General features: G+C 36.7%; 2 protein-coding genes across 4 annotated transcripts in view; one reads left to right on the forward strand and one right to left on the reverse strand.

The window, feature by feature from the left end:
• Positions 1 to 1,233: 1,233 nt before the first annotated feature.
• Positions 1,234 to 22,546, reverse strand: LOC114142216 (cysteine-rich venom protein latisemin). The gene is made up of 9 exons (XM_028013359.1): positions 22,491 to 22,546; positions 7,128 to 7,350; positions 6,774 to 6,858; positions 5,020 to 5,120; positions 3,145 to 3,235; positions 2,662 to 2,804; positions 2,416 to 2,504; positions 1,688 to 1,770; positions 1,234 to 1,609 (listed from the first exon to the last, which is right to left on the reverse strand). The coding sequence occupies exons 1-9, from the start codon at positions 22,544 to 22,546 to the stop codon at positions 1,473 to 1,475; spliced, it is 1,008 nt and encodes a 335-aa protein (XP_027869160.1). The 3' UTR covers positions 1,234 to 1,472.
• The window catches only part of rftn1b (raftlin, lipid raft linker 1b), a 139,345-nt gene continuing 127,857 nt past the window's right edge, over positions 15,518 to 27,005 (forward strand). For 2 of the 3 annotated variants that reach the window (XM_028012629.1, XM_028012630.1), the window contains exon 1: positions 15,519 to 16,067. The gene's annotated coding sequence lies outside the window, so the exon portion shown is untranslated. Of the gene's footprint in view, positions 16,068 to 27,005 lie in introns of all 3 variants that reach the window. The other variant, XM_028012631.1, reaches the window with a different exon arrangement.

Consider the following 27,005-nt stretch of genomic DNA (forward strand, 5'->3'; position numbering starts at 1 on the left):
TGCAGACCTGCAATTAAAGAATCGTAGCAATCTGGTTGGTAACACAGACCATTCATGAAGATTGATACCATAAGAAACTGCAGAAGTATTTACTGAAACTACAACTGTCTAACAAGATGTAGACAAATTTAAAGTTTTTTTAAATAACATACCGTATTTGTCTTTTACTGTATTTATAACATGATTTACTCACAAGAAGAGTTGGATCTACCAGTCCTTTATTTTGGCTAAATAAAGCAAACCCTTTCAAAGAAACGGTGACTCATTTCCTGTTCCATTTTTATTTTTCAAGCAAAGATTGTGAGATTTCTATGAAATTCTTTTGGATTTCAATTGTTGCAAAATGTCACAAACTAACAATTATTCCCATATTTCTAAGAGAGAAAGTCCCACATCATAATAGATCCTCTACCATACTGAACACTAGGCATGAAGATGGCACACTGCGGCTCCGATGTTTAACAAAACGATTCCCAAACAGCAATTGGTTAGAAACTTAGCTTACAGTTGCTGAGAAAGTGACGGATGAAAGGTCTTTCATGTCCTGACAGGTCTTCTGTTTTTTTAAACACTTGACTGTGATCATCCACTGCAGAGTCATCAACGTACTTTACTGATATCTGTTCTGTGAAGGAAACTGTAGTTTAAAGGAGCAGTTGGTTGGAAGCGGTGCTTTGATATTCCAGTTAATCTGGTTTCTGTAAAAATTACTTCCATGGCACAGCTAAGCAACTGTTTATATATATAGATGTATATATATATATATAAAGTCAAGACGTTCAATTGAGGGGTTAATAATGACAGAACAGCAGGTCAGTGTAAGACAGAATAACTCATGACTTAACTGAAAGTTCTGCAAAGGCACCTGGAGTCAAAGTCAAACAAAGCCTAAACAAACTAAGAGGAAAAACTAAGATGGAAAATATGAAGGAAGTAATAAAACAAAAAAGAGTGCGTTTCCTGGAAAAGCTGACATGTTTTGGCTGCAGGTGATCTAACAAGGAACATAGCAGAAAGGAAATCGGGAGGCCTGAGGGTGGGAAAATCTCTTGGATTTTCCCGAGAGATTTTCCCTGTTGTTGTTGGTTTGTTTAGAACCAAGAACAACAAACAAAACAAAATATCCCCCAAAATAGTCGTAATAATGGAAACATGAAAAAGCTACAAATAAAACCCTCTGAAATCTTTTTTGTTTTCTAAAACGTTTTAAAAACTCCAGAGATTTTTATGCTTTACAGTTGCATAATCTTTCACTTAATGAAGTGCTACATGCCACGTTTGAAAAATTCTATGTTAAAATGAGTTAACTTTTTTTTAATAATGTACCTACAGAAATGGACCCATTCGATTAAGACAAGCTACACCCAAAAATATTCCAACTATAAATTGCCTGTTTTGTATTTTGCAGATGCCAGCGTTATTTTCAGTACAGATAAAGAACACGTGAAATTTAAGTATTCTTGCTGTTCAGTCTAATATATTGGAACAATCTCAGTGGTACATTTGCATGAAGCAGGACACCTGGCAAACACCAGCGGGTTGCTGCATCCTTTGACGTCTTTCAGTCTGGGACAGTTGATGAAGGTGTTTACATAAGGACATGGATTGACTGAGAAAGAGAGGGAACAAATTAGGATGTCTTTTAAATAATAATGACACGTTTCTGTAAGTTTGTTACTCTACTTACAGCAGAGTTTGTCCACACAGTTGTTTGGGCAGGAAGCACATGAGGTTCCAACCTTGTAGGGAGGCCAGTGCTTAAAGTTTCCACTAAGGGACAAAAATTGTTCAGATTTTGTAAAGCAGAAAATAATATTCCTACTCAAAAATTGATCAAGTCTTCCCTCAATATTTTTTCTTTATTATATGAGGATTTTTTTTTCTTATTTCTTGCTGTACAATCTTAATAAAACACACTCCCTACTACAAATACCTAAATGACCGCACTGGACCCTGTCTTTGACGTTTTTGCACATTTTGTTTTGTTTATCTGTTTGTTCACCAAATCTTAATGCCTGTATTCAAAATACTCAACATGATCCATCATAATAAAGTGGAAATTATTTTAAAAAGTAAAATAAAGAAAACATTTCCAAACTTTCACTAAGGTTGGAAAAAATCATCCTTCAGAAATTCTATAATTTTAAATGAATCCACCTAAACTTAGTTTATTGGATATCATCTGGACTCACACTAGAGCGTGTTTGAGTAAAAAGTATGTAAATGCTTATAAGTAATTTCTTTTTCATCCATTTGGAAAACAATGTCTGCATGGTGTATTGTTTGTTGAATTCTGAAAAATTAAATAAAATAAATCCACTAATGTAACAAGATGTGAACAAAGTGAAAGGCTTGCAGATGCAGTGTAAAATAAAGTCAAGACTTTCCTAAATTACTTGTAAAAATGTCACATACGCTCTGAAATAATGGCAGCCGTAGTAGTAGATATTGTTGGGACATAGAGCAAGTCCACAGCCCACTTTGTAGGAGCTGTTCCACACAACCTGGCAACACAATAATTACTGGTTATTTTTGGGATGGTTTCATTTTGAAACATTCCTTGTAAGTACACTCTGCAACCACCCCTTGACCAGAGCAGCAGGGCAGTGAAAGCGAAGTATTTTTCATAAAAAAATAACACGGTATGATAAAAATGTGCACCTGTGTGTAGTGACCGATGGGTTTTCCATTGGTGGATCCATTGGGGTAAAGATAGCGTGACTTCTCATTATGCCAGGTCGTAACAACAGTGGTCCACGAGTATGGGGAGGAAGAAGAGAAGAGATTCTCACCTAATTCATATCCTGGGTAATGGAGGGAAACACATGGCAGCACTGATTAATGAGTATTTGCAGATGATTTTATTTTTTATCCCCCACGAGATTACGCTATTTGTATATAGCAGGCTTCATTAAACAAATGACAAAAAAACAATTGATGATATTCTCCTTCATGATAACATCTTACCTAATATAATGTATTATTAAAAGAAAACATAAGATAACATTCATAGTATCTCTGACCGTTTATCACAAGGGCAGTCGGTTCAAAAGGAGCTTTTACATTAATGGAGGAAATATTTACAGCCCCAAAATGACGAAAAAGGAAAGAAAGAGAGAATGTATAGAGGCACAGCAAACGTACCATCAAGCAGACGGGTGCTGGCCGGTCCATGACTGAGAGTACATTTATCCACCCAAGCCTGAGCGCTGGCTGCTAACTCCAAACTGTAAGTCTGAGGGGAAAAAATGAAATGTTTAATTCTAGTTTCAAAGAACAGGACAAGCTCAACTAAGAAAAATGTTTTTATTGCATAATTAACTGACGCACAAAATAATCATCATACTAAGCTAAAAAATATTATTTTTTGCTTCCTGCGTAGAGCTGTACTTCTTTCCTAGAAAATAAAGTAACAATTCTGTTTCTCCATTGGATTTTGAATTCATATGGCTTGTTTGTGTTAGGCTTTATTCAGATAAAAGTTATAGTAAAATAAGAAGTACAAATACAAAAAGTATATTTTTTAAATAATTACATTAAAATAAAAATAATTATGCAAACCAACATGAAAAGTAATTTCCCCTTGAATCTTGTGTGCCATACTTAGTGGCTACAACTCCCATTAAGTTTTTGAAGTAACTTTTTAGCCTCTCTTTGTATAATTTTAGGTCTCTGTGTTTGGTAAACAATAAGAGGAGTTTTGAGCCAATGTAAAATCATGTTTAAAGACTAAGACAAAACATTTTTATTGCACTTAAGTTCAGACTTTGACTAGGCCTTTGACTAGATCACTGATTGTGCATAGGGTAGGGTAGTACCCTAAAGGAAAGTACAACAACATGACTGGTTGTTAAGGTTGCTTAAGGAAATGCAATCTTTAAGGAAGAGGATTGTATTCCCTCATCTCTATATTTTAATTAATATTTTATTCTAACGTTAGCACAATACATAGGGAATATATTGCCATAAGGAGACAGGTAAACCCATCGGTTTTTGCTAAAAGGGATTCCTTTTTTACTAAAACATCTTTTAGAAAGGAAGATGTTGTGATTTTTGGTTAAAAAAAATGACTTCAGACATTATTTTAGAAAAGTGGTAATATGTGAGTTTTGCCCATGACATAATTAACAAATTGTCTCTAATAAGGCCAAAGACCTTATTCTGCTATTGATTTATGTTTGGTGCCATGTATTACGATTGAATAATTACATTTTGTAGAAATAAGAAATACTGATCATTTGATTTTCTTTCTTCTTTTGTTTATCAAACAGGGGCCTCAGTTGGGCATAAGAAAACTACGCACAAACAGCTCGGCATCTTCTCCTCATGCTGGTCATCAGGTTGGTCACACACTACTGTGGAATGGCATCTCATTTCTCAATCAGTTTTTGCCAAAAGTCACAACTCAAGTTATTTTTTGATTTGATTTTTGTGATTTTGCAAGCAATATGGTGCGACATTTTGCTTCGAAATAGCTCAGCATGTTTGAAGTGCTTGTTGATGGTTATTTTCCCTCTTGTTTTAATTTCAGTAAAAACAATTTGTGTTACATGGTTGAATGAATAGTGCTATAAAAAGCATGAATGGTTAATTGATGGCAGTAGCGTTAAGCTTCAAAACTATTCTTCTGTTTGGGCCTATTAGATGGATTATAATGCATAAAAAATTGGTTGGAGCTAAAGAAGGACTTCCAAGAAGATGATGAACTGAGATTAAAAAAACTAAAAAAAAAACATCAGTCAGGAGATGGATAGGAAACCTATACTGAATGCATGAGGGAATGAGGAACATAAATCAGGTTAGTTTATGTGAAGCTGAAAGAATGGCCCTGTCCAAATGTGAAAACTACTAATTGAGCTTGTACATATTATCTAAAGAAAATATCATGTTTGGACATCAGAAGCTTGCTTTTTGAGATCTTGATGATTTCACACCTACAATCTTGGGTTTGTTGCATTTATTATTATTGCTTAGTTGCAGAAAATCAAATGTTAAAAAGGATGTTGAGAAAGGACCAACCATCATCAGCATGTCAGCAGCAGCAGGCTCAACTGCTCTCCTGAAGGCATTGTGAACATTTACGATCTCGGCCTGCACGATTGTGTTCTCCGGGCAAACATCTGTACACACACGCCAACACGCACACACACACATCAGAAAGCGATGTGTAAACAGCAGATTAAAGACACAATGAGCGCTGACATTTACTCTGGCGGCTTAAGATATGACTCACAAACACATCCTGGTTTAATTGCTCTGAAATGGCTCGACGTAACAAAGGAGCACAGACACAGGACTGAGCTACATCCGCTAATCTGACTGTGAGCCGTGCTGGCAAGGTTTCAGCTGATGCCGAAAATAAAACGGTGCCGCTAAACACGCCTGCTGGATTTAACAGGGCGCTTACCTTGCTGTCAACACAGGATGATGTGAAGCCATGTGCATGAGGGAATGAGAAAAAGAAATCAGGTTAGTTTATGTGAAACAGACGTGTGAGTAAGCAGCTCATTTAACTATTTGCTTTTCAATAATGTACAAATTAACACCATGAATCTCTTAATTGGTTCCTGAAAACACATGAATTCCTGGTGAGAGTTTAGTTCTTGTTTCTCCAAATCTTATGACAAATGACTAAAGTCAACACAACCTTTTTATTGTTTCTGTTTGTTTTTGCTTGATTCTCATCTCCCTTCAGATTTCTCCCATTGAGCTAGATTTCTCCAGTTGTTTCAACTGGGCCAAACAGGAGTTGTGAACAATTGATATTTGAATTTTTTTTTTTTTATGTATTTATTGAGGGCATATAGCTGCATGTCCTGCAGAAGACCATGTCAGGATTAGTTGTCAAAGTGGAAGAAGCTAAATGACCATAACCCACAAGATATTTTATTGCCTTGGGGAATCAAAGATAAAGATAGTTAAACTTTGTTAAACCTGTTCAATAAATCCAGCCATACAGATCTGAAACCCATTCTTTGGAGAGTACAGTGTGGTAAATTATTTAGCCCTTTATGGGTTACTTCTGTGTTTTGATTTTCCGTTACATTTAAATGTTTTCATATTATCACATCATACAAAGATAACCTGAAGAAATCCAAAATGCAGAATTTCAATTATGATGTATGGAGACAAATAAACTAAAAACCAAGTGGTCTCATCTGAATCTGGGCTTTAATCTGATTTTAATGTCATAGAGAAAGCATGTTGTTTGTGTTGGAAGAGGCTGATTTAAAACAATTGTGCAAGAATGACTGGACAAACATTTCTCCACAGCAATGTAAAGGTTAATTTCCAGCTATTGCACACTTTAGTTGACAGGCAGTTGAGTCTACATTTTCACAGTGGGCCAGGTTGGATACATTTCCTATTGAAAAAGAAAGAAAAAGAAAACTATCGAAATGAGATTGATCTGAAACATTGATGTGTGGCAAGAAGGGGAAAAAAAAAAACAGGAAAAATCACTGGTGGTGCGGTTAGTTTTTTTAAGCACTGTGGAAAACAGAGAAAGAAACAGGCTAACTTAAAATTTATGCACTTATTAAACTTCTTCACACAGATTTGAGTTCAATGCATGCTTTGAAAAGCGGAAGCTTCTGTGAAGAAGTGAAGAAAAAAAGCACTTATTTATTTAGCTAAACTCAGCTAAATTCAAAATAGAATTTAGATCTGTTTTAAATACAAGTGATTGAATTTAAGATTAAACTAGGGAGTGATTTCCAAACATTTTGCATATTACAGGCTGGGATAAATCAAGGTGATAGAGTTACACTCACCAAAACACAAGCAGTGTGCACATCTTGGAGTGTCAAGATGCAAATCAAGATGACAAACATCTTCCCGACAACAAAGAAGATTCCTCTACAAAAGAAGTGCAACACTGTAATATTCTGCACAGCCTCTTGACTCTTCCTTGTTTTAAGAACAAATGTGACTTTTTCTTTTTTCCCATGATTTATTGAAGCTTATTTTAATTGAGCTGCAAAAATAACTGCAAAAATAACAAGAGTATACGTACATTTTTAAATTAAAGTGAAACCTGTATGAGGTTTGCCTTCTTGACTGATGGATGTTCTTCTCAGGTAAATCTATTTGTGGCATCAGTTAAGGAAACCTCTGAACTGACATACCTGCTCTCTGGTCTTCTTCTTCTGGAGGAGGTGAGTTAAATATTTTCTTCTCCTCCTTTTATAGATCCAGCTCAGGTGGTCACATTCCCCTCCAGGTGATAATGATACAGCATGAACCATGTGATTTACACAACGAACTCTGAACAAAAACAACAATCCATCACCTTGTCCTAAAAACGCTTTTTCTTCTGCAGGGTACAACTGAAAGGGAGTCCACAATGAACTGTTAAGCCCAGGGGTTTAGTGAATTCCTGATATATATTTACACAGTAGAGAATGGAAACATTGAGTTAAAGGTAAATAAAGGTAAAGGCCTTTATTCAACTGGTAGAGTACATTAAACTAAATGTCATGTATGTAGATGGATACAGATTGTGTAGGCTGAAGACACACCCTGTAATCGTTTTAGCACATGATGCAGGATGAGAAAAAGGTGATTCTGGGTAGCAGAGTACCTGTGCAATCTAAAGTTTAGACATTTTGTGATGTGCCTTATTAATGTAAAGATTTCATTAATTAAATTAGTCAGCATTTCAGTGAAAGGTAATTCTCTCACATGCTGGATGCAACATTCTGGACCAAAACTTACTCTGATGTTGATCCTTTTTTGTCGTAAGATTCTCCACTTGTTTTCTGAGGATTGATCACGTGTTGCTGAACATGAGCTGCTTTCTTGGATAAGAGACGAAGTCACACATGGATTCCAGCAGGATGTTTAACTGTTGGCACCACCTAGGATTCGTGCTACAATTAATCTTTTTTTCTCCTGAAAAGGCTTTTCCAGAAATACTAAACAATCAGACGGGATTTTATAAAACATTATTTTGCACCTGTCTTCTTCTCGCCATACTTATGTTTCTTTTGTAGAATTTCACAACGTCCTTCGTCTATGTGAGCTTTTTTGTTGTTGTTTTGGAAGGATGTTGGCTCTTAGGATGCTTCTTGGCAGAAGTTTGTCTTCACCTCGCTACTGATGTAGATGCACTTACACCAGACTCTGCACGGATGGGCATAAGACTCCCGCTGCTGCTGTTTGCTTTCACGCTGCACTGTTTCAAACGAACCAACCTCTCTGAAAAACCTTTTCCCCTCCTCGTCTGTGGTGGCGCTGCACCAAGGACCAGTGAAGTAGACGACATAAAAATCTCAGAAGAAGACACTGACCTCAACTTCCTTCTTTACAACATTTAAATAAAGATGGAGGAGCATCAGACTTTAGTGGCTGTAGTATTTCTCTTTTTTCTTTGGTAAAAGACAATGAGCCATTTCTCCCGCTAGCACTATACTCTCACATTTGTTTTGGTTGTATTTACCCAGAATGCCCTGCGCTATGGTTTGCTTCCTGCTTTTGGAGTGGTCTCAGGTCTGCGTGCATTCGAACCGCTGCAGAGTTCACTTCAACCGATCCAAGACCTTGGTTTTTAGGCGGACCAGAATTTGATTTTTTGGTCCACATCAGAGCTTGATTACATATTTACACCTTCCCAAACGGATCAGACTTTCTAGGCAAACAGACTAGAGTTTGATTATAATGGACTAAACATTGCTGGTGTGAATGTATCCTAAGGTTGATCATATGCATGGCTATGCAAGTTTTACAGCTGATTCTTATGTTTGTCTTCAAATCTTCCAGCTGCTCCTGGAAAACAAACAGGGCTTTCTCTGTCTTTGCTCTGTTATGGAATAACTTTCCATGTCATGCCAGGAAGGCTGCTTCACTGTTCACTTTCAAAGTCTGTCTTAAAACATCTCTTTTCCATGGCTTTTGGCCCCAGTGAAAGTTTTAGATTTTAAATTGCATGCAGCTGTACTCAAAGGACTCTTTTCTGTCTGGGTAAAAAGCACTTTGTCTCTGCTCTGATTGTTTAAAAATGCTTTCATGAATGAAAATGGAATGGAACGAAATAATATTTTCCAAAAGAAATACTTGTGTGCTTTCTCATCTGTCAAGAAGAACCATGTGTCCTTCATATATTAAAGGACAATTCAAGATGTAACCACTTGTTTTGCACTATCTAAAAACAGGAGTAACAAGTATTTGATTTACTTAATGGGTATACTCTGATAGCTACAGGATCTCAGCTTCACATCTGTGTGAAGTTAGCAGAGTTTTCCTATATTTGTGTTTCTTCAGGTTTTCTTTCAGTCGAAACACAAAGATTTCAATCCGGTAAAGTGAAACCTTACCAAACTGTGTTTATTTTAGACTTAGACTTATCTCTCATGGTTAGCTTGCGTTCTCAGTCCTCGGAAAGACATACAAATAAGAATAGTACATATGTTAGCAAAGTAGGGCTAAACTGAATTAAATTTTATTTACTTCTTTGATGATTATTTGGAGTCCATGGCAGCTCAGTCACAGTTTATCTCTGCATTAAATTATAAATACAAAGTTCAGTTAGTTTAGCCTCTGCTGTCAGTGGTAATAAATGTTAAGTGCAATGATGCATGTCATGGGTGTAGCTCTTTATGTACTATTGGCTTTGCATACATTCAGCCTATAAAAAAAGTATTTTCCAAGAAGTCAGACAGAACAAAAGGAAAGTAGTTTTCATAATGAATGGCTTGGTCAGGACAAATATTGTATTGAAAAAGAGATTGTTATTGTGAAAAATTGCCGTTTTATTTTATTTGTACACTAGGGGGCACTGTGCCATCTTCTTTGACAGGAGATTATGAGATCCAGCAGCAGAACACAGTCTGGCACCTTAAATAATATCCAGTCATCTGATTTAAAAACCTTAATAACATTTTTCTAAAATTAGAATTTAGTGATGTGTTTTAATCCACTACTTCTCCCATCTAATCAATGTCTGTCTCAGACGCTCGGATCAGACAGCTGCTTCCATAAAACACGGTCTGCATAAATGTCACGCTCGGCTGCCTGTCTTCATAACTGGTTTCACTCCATTTGTCACATTTCAGTTCTCCAGTAGATAAAACCCCCACCTGGCACCATGACCTGCGGGGCCACATGAAGCTGAAAGGTCAGGCTTTTGATGCTTTTATAGCTCCTTAGCGCACATAATAAGGACCAATAAAGCCTCTAAAGAGAAAGAGCTGAGAATGACATCAAGCATTATTGTTGGGCTTTTTTATCCCCAGGTAAATAGTGTTGACAGTTACACAGTGGGAGATCATCACAGGCTTTTAAATCTGTGCCAAGATCTCTCACCATTTTATCATCTGTTAATTTATTTCCCCTTTTATACGGTTGGAAAACAACATTAACTGCTTAATTTCAGCTTCTGGTCTCTCAGTGGTTTATGATTTGCCAAAGTGGCCCTTTGAACCTTTTATCTTTGGTGGTGGGGAAGAAATGCCCTTCCAAAATTGGCCTCACTTTGTCCAAACCGAACAGAAATGTGCTGACAGTTTCTGCTCACAGGGCTGGTGATTAAAGCCTAATGGGGCTCCTGATGTGATAGCAAACAGAGACAGGAAATGTCCATCTTTAAAAGAGACGTATCATTAATTTTGAAGCCTGCAGACAAACTCTTACAGCAACATCTGAGCAGGCTTACTGGGGAATGGCGGAGCAGAATCCCTATTAGACCAGAAATGACTCAAAAGGAGCCCTGAGTCACAGCTACATTAGAGGAGTCTGGTAGGCCTAGTCATGTTCAGCTTTTTATCGGTAATAATGACTTCTCTTAAGGAAAGCAAGTACTTTTGGGTTTTCCTTTTTCACTAGCTTGCATAACAAAAGAATATGTAGATATAATTTATTATCACTGACTAAAATCTGAATAAAAATAAAAGGATGAGTTCATTTTGCTGCCTTTTTCTTTCTTTCTTTTTTGTCATGTTTTGCCTGCCTAAAGAGGATATATTATGAAAATTCATATTTTGCATATTTTTGTACTTTCATTTGGGTTTCTGCTGCTTCTTAAGATAGACCAGTGCTTACAAAAAACAACCCAGCAGGTTTTTGGTAATAATTTGGTATGTTTTGGTGTCTGGAAAATTAGCTATTTCAAACACCTCTAAAATGTAACGTCACAAATCAGCAGACACTGCACCTCAGCAAACTCAGCAAAGCCCAGACTGTTACCTAGCAACCCAGGCTGAGATTGGTCAACTGGTTTTATCGCTCTATGCTCTGTACAATGGCTGCTGGAAAAGTCAAGTGTTTTGTTGTTGACTTACCATTTAGAAACCACTAGCTGTGTTTTTGTTTGTTTGTGCAGGAGGCTCTGATTCTGTTTTTCAAAGATGTATGGTTGTATATCGGGCATCTGTTTGCAGCAATGGGAGTGCAAAGGTTCAGTTACGGGCATGGCCTGCATCAGCTTATTTGAATTTAATGTGACGAGAGCCTAAAATGACTCATTCTGAAAGAAGATCAAGTTAGACAGAATTGAAGGAGGAAATTATTGCACATTTTATTTTATTATTACTTTATTAACCTAAAGACAACAAGCTACAGCTGATTCAGGCAACACATTGGAGGAGACGATGTTACCAAAGACAGAGAATAAAAGCAAAGGTTTGGGTGAAGAAAGGAAACTGCATTTTTATTAGCCAAGGTCATCTTTGACATTAAAATTTTGTTGATGAAAAGCTGTTTCAAATGTCTTAAAAGTAATGTGTAACATGTAAAAAACGGTAAAATCTAAAAACCTTACTGCGGTACTTTCAAAAGTAATTTTTGTAATATTTATTGTGATAGTAAAACTTTAATTACCAAAACAACAACAAGGAGGACAAATTTAGCTACAAAGAAGTAAAATGTCCCAATTTCTACTAGTCTTTGGCCACAAAAGGACAAAATGTACCTCTCATAATAAAATTTCGCTTTAATGAGACATATCCTATTTTCTAGTTTCACCAGGTTATTTTACTGTACTCTGCTTTCTAAGCTACAGTGTTCATCCATAACATTCTAAATATCCTTGAGTTAAAGTTTCCAGTGCTTTTCAGTGTTGTTTCTATTTTAAAAGATCTCCGTTTAGAGGTCTCCATGAATCACCAAGTTTTAATTCATTCGGGAATCCAAAGAAATGTACTTTTGATAAAAAAGAAAAATCAATCTCTTTTCACTCGGTTGGTTTTTAAAACTGAAAATAAGCTGCAGATCAAATGGACAAAGTACCATCAAGAAAAAGTTTAAATTTAAAATCTAGAAATAAAGCTCCTTGATGAAAGTGCAACATTGAAATCCTGATAAATCTTACATTACATTAGTCCCTCATTACAAAACCATGTTCATTATACAGTAGCTTGTTATAATTTAAAGCTGAATCCAAATGCCAAATTTAGACTTTCTTCTACATTCAATAAGGTATTCATGTTGCCCTCAAAGATATCTGCATAAATGTAAATATAGCTTAAAAAACCTGAATATTTTTCATTCTTAAGTTAAATTAGTCCTTTGCAACCAGTATTGAAAGGTATGTCAGGCCAGTATGACTTTTGTTGTTGTTTTTGTTTGTTTTTGCTTCAACCAGATGCTTACAGTCCTCGACTGCTCTGGGATCCATCACTGGTTGTAGCTGCCTCACCACTGAACTGTATGCTAAATGAAAGGTTATATGCACACCCTGGATGACTCTTATTTACAATGCTATTATTGATTTGGTTCTTATTTATTAATGCATTTTTCTGAATGTTATCATGCCTTACAGTTGAATGACATTTTGTATTTATTTGTTTCTCTGGTTCAAATGGAAACAGAGAAAAGTTTGAGTTTCTGTCCTTCCTCTATCCTCCAATCTGAACTGAAAGTCAAACATGACTTCAATAAATATTAAGAATCCCACAACAAATTTTTTTTTAGTTTTAAATCGTACATTTTTACTCTTTTAAATTGTTACTGTAATAACTCTTGTCAATGGTTTTTGGTGCTTTATTTATTTTTAACGTTAGTTTTTGTTGTCTGTTCGTCTTGTTCACTTTGACGTTCTGCTTGATTGGTCTTTTATCTGGCTGAATAAATATTTAAGAGCAATAAAGTACAAAAACAAATCTTTTTAAACGGCAAATTTTCCAAAATCTCCAAATATTCTGAAATCTTTGGCAGGCAGATGAACACAAGCACTTCCTTTTTTTTATTTTATTTTTTATCATTGTAAACCTCAATGAATACGTCATTAAAAATCGATCCTCACTCTGCCAGCATAATATTGTAGTAATGGTAGAATCTGTATCAGCAGGTAAACAACATGAATGTACAATCTGTTCTTTCTGGGTTTTGTTTATTTGGCTTTAGCTCGTCTGTGACATGAATATTATTTTTACGCATTGCGTAAAACATCAGGCAGAAAAACAAACAGTTTTTCTAATTTTTTTGTGAAAAAGTTTACAGTTCTTGGAGGGGAGATATTCCAGGTTTACAAATTTAATAGCAGTGTTATGAAAGAAAAACTTCAGGAAAAAAAAGGAAATTATATAAAAATTATATACAATTTTAAGAATTACATTTTATTTTTAGCTGATTTTAACTTTATCCAACCTTTTTTTCATCACAGGTCACAGGTAATCTCTTTGTGTTCATCAGACATGAAGGAAAACATCATCAGACCTCCCCTGCTGATTCCTCATTATTATCCTGCTGGTGTTTGTGTCCATTTGCATTGAACGTGGAACCTGCGGATGTTTGTTTTGGTCCATTAGGGGGCAGCAGAAACACACTCTGGTGTTAATCGACCTGTTTGCACCTCCTTTAAATCTGAAGAAACATGTGGATGCACAACATCGTCTGTCAGCCTATTGGATGTATTAATTTCTTTGTTCGCCTCTCTGCTTTAAGCTTCACTGAACCCTGAATTAACTTTTCACGCTGTTTGCATTCAAATGATTTTACGCAATGTTTTTATATCTTGATGGGTCTATCAGGGTATAAACCTGCAACCTGGACGATTAACCGAAGTTGCAGAGTTTAAATCCTTTTACAGGCAATACAGATGCGTCTTTTTCACTAAAGTGAATACTGCTGCTGTCATTTTTGGCTAAACTAATTTATGTACTAAAGCTGATACTGTTTCATGCTTTAATTGCTACTATTTGCGATTAACTCACTGGTGAGGCATAACATTATGACCTCCCTGCCTCCTTGTGCTGCCACAACATGTCTTATCTATCGAGGACGAAAAATCTGTTTTCTTCTATTGCTCAAATGCCCACTGTTGTTGCTTTAGAAACGCATTGTGTTTCCAAATGCTTGGTGATTTTTACTATATTTCATGAACTAAATATGCATGGCCACTACTGAGGCAAGATAAGAAAAAGACCAGTCCCCTTACTGATTTTATCTGAGTTTTGCTTTTTTGTCCCATTAAGATATTTCACATCAACAAAAACCCAAAGAATTTCAATATCAAAGTAGAATACAGATTGCAGATTTCAAATGGTTTAATTTACTATGCCAAATAATAACTTCAATCCAACCTAGCCCTATGTAAAAACTGACCATGTGGCTGGTCACACTTTAAATTAATGTTTAAAGTGTGTTTAAACTTCAAAAATAACAATCTCTTAAATAGAACCTAATCACCAACATGAAGTAGGCTAAAAGATCTCAAAAAGCAAAACACATTATGCCCCAGAATAAAGACATTAAAAATTAGATATACATTCTGAGAGAAGTTTAAGTTGTTTCTGAGGTTTTGAACCTCAGCAAACCACAGAGGAAGCCATTAACCCAGAGTGGTAAAGATTGCAGAACATTCCGATTAATGACCGGTCGACTAATATTTTAATTATTCTACAAGACCACAAATAACCCATAGAAACATCTAATTAGAACTCAAAATCCAGTCTTTGACTAGGCCATCAATTTTGACACAGTGGTATAACCTTAAAGAGAATGCTCATGCTTAAAACCAGACAGTCTGGGTGAATTAAAACAATTCTACAAAGAATAGTGAGCCAAAATTCATCCATAGTAATGTAAAAGACTCTCTGCTAGTTATCACAAGCACTTCATAGCTGCTGTTGTCACCAATGGTAGCACAGGCAGTGATTATTTTCAGGGGGTAATTACTTATTCCCTCACAGGAGCACGGAAGCTGCTTTTGTTTAAAATAAAAATTAAATGATTGCTTGAACTTGAAACTGAAACTTGTAGGTAGTCGTTTTTGTTTGATATATTAAAATTTGTTTGATCAGAGAAATGTTAAGCGTGACAAAGACAAAAACAGAATAAAATAGATTTCAGTGCAACAGGAAAGTCTTCAGCCACACCATTATTGACTTCACATCTTTCTCCCTAACAAATGATTGATCTGCCCACCTTTTCTTAAGTCCTTCACTCCCGAAACAACACCGGCCAACCTCCCCGCTGTTCTTCCCTTCCTCTGACTCTGGTATTTCCCACAAAAAGCCCCCCGCCTTTCCTCCTCCTCCTGCCAGCCTCCCTGTCATCCCCCTCCTCCTTCCCCTTCCCTCTCCTCAGATGGATTCTTCAGTCAGTCGTGTGGAACCAGAGCGGCTGCCGGAGAGACAGACGCAGAGAGAGGCTGCTCAGAGCAGACGCCGGGTCAGAGCGCTCAGTTTGCTTCAGACAATCACAGGGCAGAGAGAGACGAGTGCACAGGAAAAAGAGGTAGAACACCACAGAGAGATAGGCTGCAGAGAGGGAGAGAGAGAGACAAGAGGGAGGTAAATATGTGACAGGATGTGGTTTCCCTGAGCTTGCACAACATACTTTGAGCATGACCTAAACGCACCGAGTGTACAAGTGTGTTTGAGCTCCGTTAGGTGCTGAAGAGGGGGGAAAACGAAGCCAACCGCTGGAGCTGTTGTTTCTGCTTGTTTCTCAGACGGAGGATTGTGTTTTCTCTTCAGAGAGCCCGCTCCTCTGCAACCTCCGTCAGCTTGTTGGACAAGATCTGAAGCAGTGTTCTTGTCTTTCACACTTCTAAAGTAGAATGAGATATTCTGACGGGAGTTCTGGATTTGTCTCCAAGCAGTGAACTTCTCAACCAGATTGTTAAACAGGTAAGTTTGCTTCTTGTTTCAGCGGTTCACCATGTGTGTCTTAACAGATGTTTTGCTCTCTGGGCTCCCGCCTGATCCTCTGGATAGCAGCCACTGTAAACTTAAACCACATGGCTGTAAGTGTTTACTGTGCAACAGGGAGCTGATTCACACCACAATCCATGAGTGTGTCCGACACACAGCTTTAAATCCACAGCCACCGCACGCAAAATGTTTGATCGTCTCAGAGCAACATGCAAAAACAAACAGTCATCCTGAATATAAATAGATCTGGTTGAATAGAAGTGTGAAATTGGCCACAGATTAAACCCAGATACGGTTGCTGTCACTTGTGAGATGAATCACAAATTGATTTCTGAACTGTTGTACTGTACAATCATAAAGACAAATCAAGTGCAACCTGCTTATAGAAGCACCTGGCATACTCTTCATCACACTGAGGTCTGCTGACATCTTTTTTCTGGTCCAACCTCAGGAGTTCAATCAGATCCAAATCTGGACTTTGACTGGTTGATTGCGACATCTCGTCTGTTTTCTTTTGCAGGAATTCTGTTGTAGGTTTTCTGCTGTGTTTGGGACCATTGTCCTGCTAATGACCCAGTTTGGGTTTAGCTTCAGCTGCTAGACAGATGGCTTCTGCACATTTTTGGTGTACAAAGGAGTTCATGGCTGGGTAAATAAACGCTGTGGCTGCAGAACAAGCACAGATCATCATACCATTGTGCTTTGCAGGTGGTATGAGGTATATGCGTGAATATGCAGATTTTTCCCCCCCCGTCCAAACATATTTACTCGCCTACCTTGTGACCAAATATTTTTGTCTTGTTCTCATATGTCCAAAGGTCACTGTTCCAGATGTCTGACAGTTTGTTGGGGTGCACTGGTTATGTTTTCGTAAGCTTTTTGGAGAGAAGTAGCTGTCTTCCCCTCCAAACTTAGCATTAATCCTATGAATGGTTTTACCTTTAAAATGCTAATTAAGGAGTTAATTAGCATGTTGTTTTGTCTGACTCTGTTTTGGAGCTGTTAGTTTTTTCATGGCGTTGCATAATCTGACCTTGGCCTCATTTTGCTGAGATATCTACTCCTTGAAAGACTGGCAACTGTCTTAAATATTTCACAATTGTGAATGACAAACAATCTGTAGAATAGTGGTAAGCAAAATGTGCAATGCAAAAAACATATTTGTGCCAACGTCTTCTGAATATAAGCTGCAAAGCGTATAGCGTAAAGTTTTTAAACATAAAAAAAACATTAGAAACATTAAGATGTGTTTTTATATTGAAAATTAAAGGAAGCGTTTTAATTAATTCCTATTCTTTAAAGCAAATTTTTAGTACAACTTAATATTTTTATCAAGATTAATATGCGACTCTTCATTATTTACCAAAAATACTTAAATAAGTTGACATAATTTGCTCAAATAAAAAACTAAGTGGATTCAGTTGCACTATTTAGGTCAGCTCTGAAAGTTCAATGCAAATTTTGCATTAAGGTTGACAGAAGAAATGCTAAAACATAAATTTATTTCCTCCTTTTTTTAAAATAAAGCATGCCTCATCATTTTTGATAAGTTTTTAAAATCAGTTGTAGATCCAAAGAGCCACAGACGTCCCCAGAGCCACAAGTAGAGAATCCCTGCTGTCGAATGAAGGATTTCAGATCCTTCAATGGCACTGCAACTCTTCTCAGATTGATGGGCAGCAACAGTTGCTTCTTTAAGGTGATTGGATTTGACTTGTCCACACCTGTAATCAAGTGCAGTTGATCACCTGGCTACAGCTTTCATTGTTAAATCCTGTAGAAAAAGTTACGCTATAAGCTAATAACTTTTGTGTGTGTGCTCCATTGGTCAAGCGATGACATTTCATTTCCAATTTCGCTGTTGTGTCTTTGTGCACTGACAATAAAATAAGTCTAAGTCTAATAAGCCTAAATCCCTGCCGGTTTGTCCTTTTCTCCCTGTGAATGTTTACCTGGTTGCTGCATGTTCTCTGAGTCAGACATTCATTCGAGTGAGCATGCAGCTGGAGGTTTAAAGGGAAAACAACTTGCACGGGTTGAAGGAGGAGTCCAGGACTGTTGGGGAGTAGAGAGGAAGAGCCAGGGGTGGAGTGAACAAGAAAAATGACTGCGTGTTTGGGGGTGAAAGTGAGTGAGAGAGCTCAGTCTCAGTGAACTGCTGTTAATTGGTTCCAGCTGGTGAGATGTGGAGGACCAGCCTGCGATAACTCGGCAGCGCAGGAGGGTCAGGAGTTTTCTCTTAGACGCACACACACACACGCACTTCATACGAGTAATACAGCTGATTATGTTTTGTCATTCAGGGTTTTTTTTGTGTAGATTATATCAGAAACACAAGAAACAAAGTCAAAAATAGTAATGACATAAATTTATTTTATCTGACCTTATTTACCTGAATCCTATTTATAAGCCTAAATTAAAAACATTTGATTATAATTCAGTAAAAAAAAAGTATTTTCTTTCTGAAAGGATAGATCAGTGTTTCCTAAAAAGTTCTACGTTTCTTTTCTGAGCTTTGTAGAAAACAAAACCTGTTTCCTTGACCGCGTTATACATCTTATGTTTAATTTCATGATTAGAAGTTCCACTTTATTAATACTCCAAACAGTACTGCATAAGGCTATCATGCACTTACTTGGAAACAGTTCAGTTTAAGGTTACTCTTCATAGTCAAAGTTTAGCTCACTTAGATTAAAACCAAAACCTCTCAGAATGTTATTTCTTCATTTTCTTCCCCCAAACAAACTTATTCTCATTCCTTTAACATTCACTAGTTGGTAGGTCATCTAATTAAGATCTTTAGCACCATCTGGACTTGTTACACCAAAGATCAAACATGAGTCACGTCAGGTCTTTGGTGCAAACGGTCCAGGAAGGAAACTAGGAGATCTTTGTCTCTGACTCCTCTGTCTCAAAGGGCGTCTTCCTGACCAGACGCCCTAACCATCTGACTCAGCAGATCTGCTCCAACCCTTCACAGATGACAGAATGCCTCCTCTGATCTCTTATGCTGGATCTAAAAGTTTCAGTCATGATTGAATGCCATGACTGAGAATACAGATAGACTAATAAATAAGGTTGCTTCACATTTTGGCCCAGGTCTGCATAGGCAACTCCAACCAATCTGTAAGTCCCCTGCTCCATTCTGTCATTTCTCATGAACAAGATGCTGAGATACTTAAACTACTCTACTTGAGGCAGACTACAGAAGACGATTAGAGCCACTAAAATGAATACATTAAGAAGACTTTCAACTTTTCATCTCAGAACTATGACTTCTCAAAACTCACACTGTTTTCTGAGTTCTGACCGCTGATCTCCAAAGATTAGAGTCAAAATTCTGAGGAAAACAAATAATTTTTTTTTCCTTTAATAGTGGTCCTAGACCTCTTCCATAAAAGACTCATCACCCACCACATCATAAGGGTGTAGTCCAGATCCATTGGCTCTGACGGATTGGTAATTAACTTTATGTAAAACGGCACAATGTTCAACACAAACATAAATGACTTAGACTTAGACTTAGACTTGTACTTTATTGATCCTTTGGGAAGACTCCCTCAGGAAATTGAAGATGTCACCATTTAGAAAAAGCTAATTTGCATCTGCAGTTTTTTGGCAAGTTACAAATGTGGGCTAACTTTAGTCCCAGCCACTTTACATTATACTAAATGTTCAAAACTGTAACTAAACCATACCGTAGAAAAAAAATCCAGCAAAGTGGGCGCAGCCAAGGAATGCTGAGAGGCGTGGCCGAATGTGGCACATTGCAAATACGTCACACATTTGTAAAGCTGAGTAACAGCATTGATCAGTCCTCCATGCGGCCATGCATCGTCCAACTAGTCCAACTCCTGACTCACCGTTGGGTGGAGGTGTGTGTCTGAGTGAGAAGGTTTAATACCCCCACGCAGGGCTGTGTGATGCAAAGCTGCACCACTTTAAACAAATAGGATAATTCAACCATTAGAACAAAGGAGGCCAGCACTGAGATGGTTTTAGACAAAATAATGGGGAACTAAACAAATTTACACAAAACTGTCAAAATTTGCATGGTAAAATAAACATAACCCTAAATAACCTATTTAGAAAGTTAGCAGCAAATAAAGTCGATTGGGGGGTTAGTCATACTTTAATTCCTCAGGTCACTTGAAGTCTACCTTTCCTATCTCTAACTCTTTAATCTGAACCTTAAAATCAAATCCAACTCATCATTCAGGAATCTGAAGCTATAGAAATAGAAAGAAATGTCGTCCTCCCTCTGGCGCATTCAGACAAAGCCATCAACACAACCTACTTGCAAGATAAACAAGAAATTAAACTTATCCAGTTTCATGATATCTATTCAAAAAACACTAATGTAGCATAAATGGAAACACAGACAGTACATACATGTGTTCATATTATAATCAGTTGTGTAGACGAGAATACGTTTACTGCAGACACACAACACAGCACACGTGAACGCTGCAGAAACACATGACCTTTTACACACAGCTGCACATGTTCACAGACGCATTGTAAAGACATGCACATGCACGCACATGTACAGAAGAGGCATTACTTTCTATAGAAACATTTACACCAGAGCAGCCCGCCCCACTGGAGCAAGGCTGCTGTAAACGGGGAAGTGGTTGTGGTTTCCACTCTGGTACGATGTCAAACCAAAATGGGAGCCATTAGTCAAGCCAGAAAGTTCAAACGAGGACTAATGTAGACATTTAATAACCCAAACTGGAAGGGAACATATGGCTTCACTTGGGAAGGGAAGGAAATTATATGATAGTTATATTTTTGCTTAATGAAGCTGATTTGCAGGTCTGAAATTACGATCCGTATCTTCCTTTTCTAAACATTTATTTGTGTTCTGTCAGATTGAATGCAATGCTATGTTACAAAATTATTAGATTTTTTTTAGCGTAAATTTAATAGATGTGTCACTTTTACTAATAGTGAATGCCTAAGCTTCACATTATAGGAGGTGCACAGAACTGACTGAGTCCTTAGCTCTTTATATTTCCTTTAAACCTAATTCTAGCTCTTAAATGTCATCTTGATAATCATTACTCATATTGACGAGAATAAGAAAGACGACTGCAGCAGCTAATGAGCTCCTTCTAATGTTAGAGGAGGTGTTTTGTAATGATTAGCTAATCCAGCTACTTTATTTGGCAGACATTTTTATTCATAATTTTAACCTTTATTGATGACTGTAACATTTACGAAGGTAGATTTGTGACCTTTATTAATAATTTTATATTATCACCCATATTAAACAGTGACTATTAAATCTTACAGCTAAATCCCACTCATCTATCCTTTTTGTAATAAGCCCGTCATGCAGTGCCTTCTAAAAAATATTCAGCTCACCAGGACATTTTCAAATTTTGTCAAGGTACGACGACAAATTTTGGTGCATTTTGTTGGGATTAAGATCAGGACAAAGCAACAAATGTGTGTAGATTTAGCTGAACCCATCTTCCTAAAAACTCTTAACAGCTTCCCTGACTATCTTGATAGGTTTGCAGTCTTGCAGTCATACTCTTCCTGTTTTCTCATGATACAGGAGATATTTCTATTGTTTTGTAAAGTAAGGGTCTCCACAACTTGTTTGTTCAGTCATGTTCTGAAACAAACAGATGTATTTCCACTGAGAACAAATTAGAAACAGGTTGTGCTGGATTTTATTTACAACTTTTATCAGAATGGTATTTGTAAAATGCTTTGAAAGCGATTATGGACGTAGTTTTGATTTTGTATTTTTGCTTCAGTGTCCTGCATTTGTACATTTAGTCCTTTAGTTCTTTGTCACCTTTTGTCTTTGTATGAGATGTCCTAATCCTGAATATTTGTTGTTCACTATTTGCAGATTCAACCATTTTTATGTGGAATGTAACTTGTAAAGTTCTGCTTGGGTTGCTAGGTGATGGGGCTGGGTTTGGCTGTGGTTGCTAGGTAACGGCGCAGTGCCCATTGATTGTGACACCAAAAACCATGAACTTGTTAGCCAAAAAACATTTGGAGTTTTTTTAAAGCAGTTTTAGGAACAGTTGAAACCCAAATGAAAGTATGAAAATGTTCAAAATTCACATTTAAAACATAAAATAAGTCTCCTTTGATGTATTCTTTTGTAAAAAAAATAAAGTATAAATACAACGCATTTCTTATTACATTCATTCAAAAGGATTAAATAAGTCATATAGAAACTCAATAAGATTTTGAGCTCCATTTTTACCAGCTTTTGTTTTATTTTATTTTCATTGTTGCTCACTTCCAGTCTTCACTGTTGACAAAAAAAACCCGGCCAACTCAGATCTTCGTGAATTCAGCTCCTGATGGGACACACCCATAATCCCCAGGTTTCTGTCACAGCTTTATTCAGTCAGTAATCACTCTCACCTGGTCTCCATCGCAACAGTCAGCTTCCCCTCAGCATATCTTCTGTTTCCCGTCATGCTTTGACGAATGTTGTCTTCCGTCCGTGCTGCCAGGTTTCGTCCATTGGAGTTTGTCCTTGTAACACGACAAATTGTGATATAGTTAAATACTTTTGCAAGGCGGCGAATTTGCATATCTGTTACATTCAGCTGCTGCCAGGTTCCTTATTTGGGTTCTGAATGTATTTTCTTCAACGAGCTGCCGCATCGTTTATTTTCTGAGAGCATGTTGACTTTCTTTCGCTCCAGTCTTTTAGCAAACAGCTACTTTAATCACTTTCTGTTTGCTATCTGATCTGGGCACTGTGAATCCCTCTGTGCCGTGTGAAATTTGATTAAGGTAATCATTGACTCATGTAAACCTTATTGTGCTCTCTACTGCATTCAGTGTATGGAGACTGACACTAATATATGCTGTTTTGTTTTTGTTATTTATCTTTTTTTTATTCATGGTTTTATTTATTTTGATTCGATTTTATGTTTAATTTTTTCACAAACAAACAAATCTACTGTGGGATATGAGAAGGTTTCTTTTATGTAATGCCAATAATGGCTCATCTTTCTATTATTTAGGTATATAAGGGATTATTTGATATACTATTATTAGTAAAACCAGTAAATTAATTTTTAATAATTATATTCTGCTTTGCTTTATTTCATTTATTCTGTTGAATGTTAAATATCTTACATCTAAATCTGTCAGGGGTATGAATAATTTTGGGCCAAACTGTACACTTTTCTTCACTCATCTCAGTTTTATAGATATTATCTTATTTGAAACTGACATTTTACTCCTAACTAATGATAACCCATTGAGATTATATGTACAATCATATAAAAACATAAAAATAAAAGTCAATATTGAGGCAGAGGCGTAGCTTTGTCTCAGACTAAAGAAATAAAAGCTGAGCTCCCCAGATATTTCTTTCAGTCAAAGCAACTTGTGTTGTAATGGGTGGTCAGGAAAATTGCAGCACTATTGATTGGGTAATGTCCAACATGGACATGTCAATAGGGTGCATAAAAATCCAAGAACTGAGCCGGAGCTAGCGTTAATAAAAAATGACCTGCCCAGAGCAATTTCAAAGAAAGCAAAGAATCACTCATGGGAAATCTCTTCTAAACCCCTCGTGTTATAGAGAAAATGGGAAAGACGGGAGAAACCAGAGAATTTCTTGTTTTTGTTTGATATTATTGCGACTTCATTGCTTCGAATTTATTCTTTGTTGGCTAAAGTCAAACTAAATGTTTTTTCATATTTCAGAAATTTAAAAGAGTGATAATTCATGAGGGACATGAATGTTTGGTTACTGCATGGAAACAAGGATTTTTTCCAGGAGATGAGGAGCGATGGAAACCTTGCAGGGACCAGGAAGAAAAGGAGGGGAAAAAAAATCCAACAATGAAAGGTTGCGGAAGATTGGTGCTATTCTTCTCCAGAGATGAGGATGGTCGTAGAGGGGTTTGTTCCCATGGCAATATCTCCCTGGATGGGAGCGAGTGTGTGTGTGGGCATTTGTGTGCGGGAACGGACTGGGCCTTGAGACTGAGAAGAGATGAAGGTGGGCCAAGGCTGTTGCACTCTTTGGAGACACTGGAAGCCTTGAAACAGCCGAGAATCCTCTGACAGCCTCTAATGTTTATTCGCATTCGCCTCAACTCCACTTACCGTCTTCCATCCTCATTGTATTTATGTTTAATCCGTCCTTTTTAAAATATGAATCGCCCTTGGACACTAAAAACAAAATTAACTCAAAGAGTTGCACTAACATTTTCACATTTGGCAACCATGGCCGTCTTTTGAGGAATTTTTAGGTTCAGATGAGATGCTTTCTTCAACTATGAATGAAAGTCCTTATTTTAATTTCGTACTTCAAACCAGAATTTTTGGTAATCTTTTAGTCCACTCTGGCAAATTACAAATTAGCGTGTTTTGTTATTATAGTCATTTAACTTGTCAGAAAATACAATTAATTTTTATTAATGTTTTATACATTTACTGGCAGGCCTGGATGAGTAAAAGGCTTAAAGATAAATAGGTTTGACTACAGAAAATGTTGCTCTCATAAATTTACTCTGGGGGGAAATCCCACATTACAAAATCCTTTTTCTCCATGTTGTCATTATGAGAGAACTAAGTCATCTTCTTTTACATTTAACAAGTTTGGAGCACAGAGAAAGAGGAATCTATGACTGTTCCTTTTTGCATAATCTTTTTGGACTGTTCATTGAGTCCTGGGCATTGAGTCATTTTCTTTGTCTCAGCTCAAATAAATTCTTTTAGGACTAAGATGGCATTGGGATAACATTGAATTTGAGTGTAATAAAGCATTTCTCTGTTGGCTTGGTCATGCATTTTGGATCATTGATCAAAGATTCAATAAAGTCAGTTTTATTGTAGAGTCCATCCACACAGTTTTGGTTATAATATCCTCATATTCCCTTTTTTACAAGCTTCCCAGATCCTTAGCAGAGAAATAAACTTGAATAAACAGAACCTCCATCATACTCAACAGTGTGAATGAGTTGCTTTTCCACATATTTACCTTTGGTTTCATATCAGATATTGAAGAAAAGTTCAATATTTGTTCCATGTGACCAATTCAGTTAAATCCAGTTCAGCTGGTGAATAACATGCAATGAGCTTATTTTGTGAATGTTATTGCACATTTGGTGCAAGCTGATTGGATTGATGATTTTTATTCTATTCTCTGATAGTTTTTAAGCATACACTGCACAGTATGCTACTAAGAACAAAAACTAGAGTAAAAAGAAGCAAAAAAATAAATATAGCGTAAGCTCAAAGACACATTGTGAGAAAACTTCTCAAAATCAATAGAACAAATAAAGAGGATACTGTAGAGGAAACAATCTCTGTTAGTAAAGATAATGACCTAGATTTATGGATTCTTGATCTCAGATTTGCTTCTGCGAAGGGTTCAGAGTCCTATAAATAATAAAGTTAAAGTAAAAATATATATCTTTTAATGATAATTCTGACTTTTACATCTGTGTCTGCTCTGATAAAGTAGGGAAAAAGAAACATGCAAATATTCTCTCAGGAAGCAGCGGGACCATTGCTTTACATTTAAAATCAGTGAAGTGGAGGAAAAGCCTCTTTCTCATCTGCTGAGTCTGCAAAAAGGTTCACAACAGTCACATAATGTAACTCATGTAAATGTTGAAAGGAAAGAAGAAAGGAAGAAGGGGATTTCCAGATTCAACATCAGGGGTGTGTGAGTTCATTCATATGTAGCTCCACTGCTTGGAAAATTGACAAAATATTATTTTTTTCAGATTTTTCAGAATGAATATCCTTGTAATATCCCAAACATGTCTGCCAATGGAGCTTTTTTTTCCCTCACACTTTCCTGGTTAAAAGTGTATGAGACAAAAAACAAGACATGTTAAATGACACAGTTTGTGTAGCTGACGTCAATAAAACCTACTTAGTTTTGATCTAGTTCAGAGATAACGGTGATGCAGGATGATGGCGTGTACTTTCAAATGTTAAAATGAGAGAACACACATGAATGGCCAGTTTTCTACACATACAATTATCTGAACATTAGAGATGGGATTCTCCTGCTCATTCACTATGAGCAGGAGAAAGTAAACCAAAAGTGTGCAGAGCGCGTGTCCCACTTATCTACTTTAGATGTTCCACTGAGATGAGTAAAGCTTCAATGCTACATATTTACCAAGGTCCTCTAACACTCAAAGCTTTTTCCTTTCTGTTTTTCTATGACTGATGTTGAGTATTATGCATGTAGCTATATGTGTAACTGAAAACAGCATAATGCAAAAAACCTTTGGTAAAAACACGAACGTTACTAAAAATACAGAAACTGTATATTTGAAAAGACTTATCAGCCAACTGAATAACACCCAAAAATGACTCGAAACTTTAAGTTGAGCAATTATACCGTACTCTACATAACTCTTGTCTTGTCCCTTGTTTTTATCCGTTGTCTGAGCAACAGCTTAGCTACAAATACTCCAGGTGGGTTTAGTGTGGAAAAACATGAATATGTGGCAAAATACTGTTAAATATAGTGAAATGATACTTTTTATTAAGTTTATTTTCAAATGATCCTGGATATCCTGTTAGAGATCAGGGCTTTCAAAACTTTAAATATGACATTGTTCTTAGAAACAACACATTTTTGTAAGTACTGTAAATACTCCCAGCGAATACATTTATTAAAATAAAAGATGGGATTTTTCTAAAATTTTCAGTTTGAAGTTATTCCACTTTGATTCAAAATGGACTTATTCTAAGTGTGGATTGCTCTTCAATTATAGATCACCTAAAGTTTTCAAACTAACATGTACTGTCCTTCATTTAAATTGTATCCCATTTTGTTGATGATCCCCTTTTTGGATATTTATTCACCTGCACTTCCCAGATTGTACTTAAGTACTCACCACCAAAATCACCTCAGAGCTCGACTTTTCTTGTCAGACTAAAAAGATC

This window comes from Xiphophorus couchianus, chromosome 3 (genome assembly GCF_001444195.1).
Source record: "Xiphophorus couchianus chromosome 3, X_couchianus-1.0, whole genome shotgun sequence".
In the NCBI taxonomy this organism is placed as follows: Eukaryota; Metazoa; Chordata; class Actinopteri; order Cyprinodontiformes; family Poeciliidae; genus Xiphophorus; species Xiphophorus couchianus.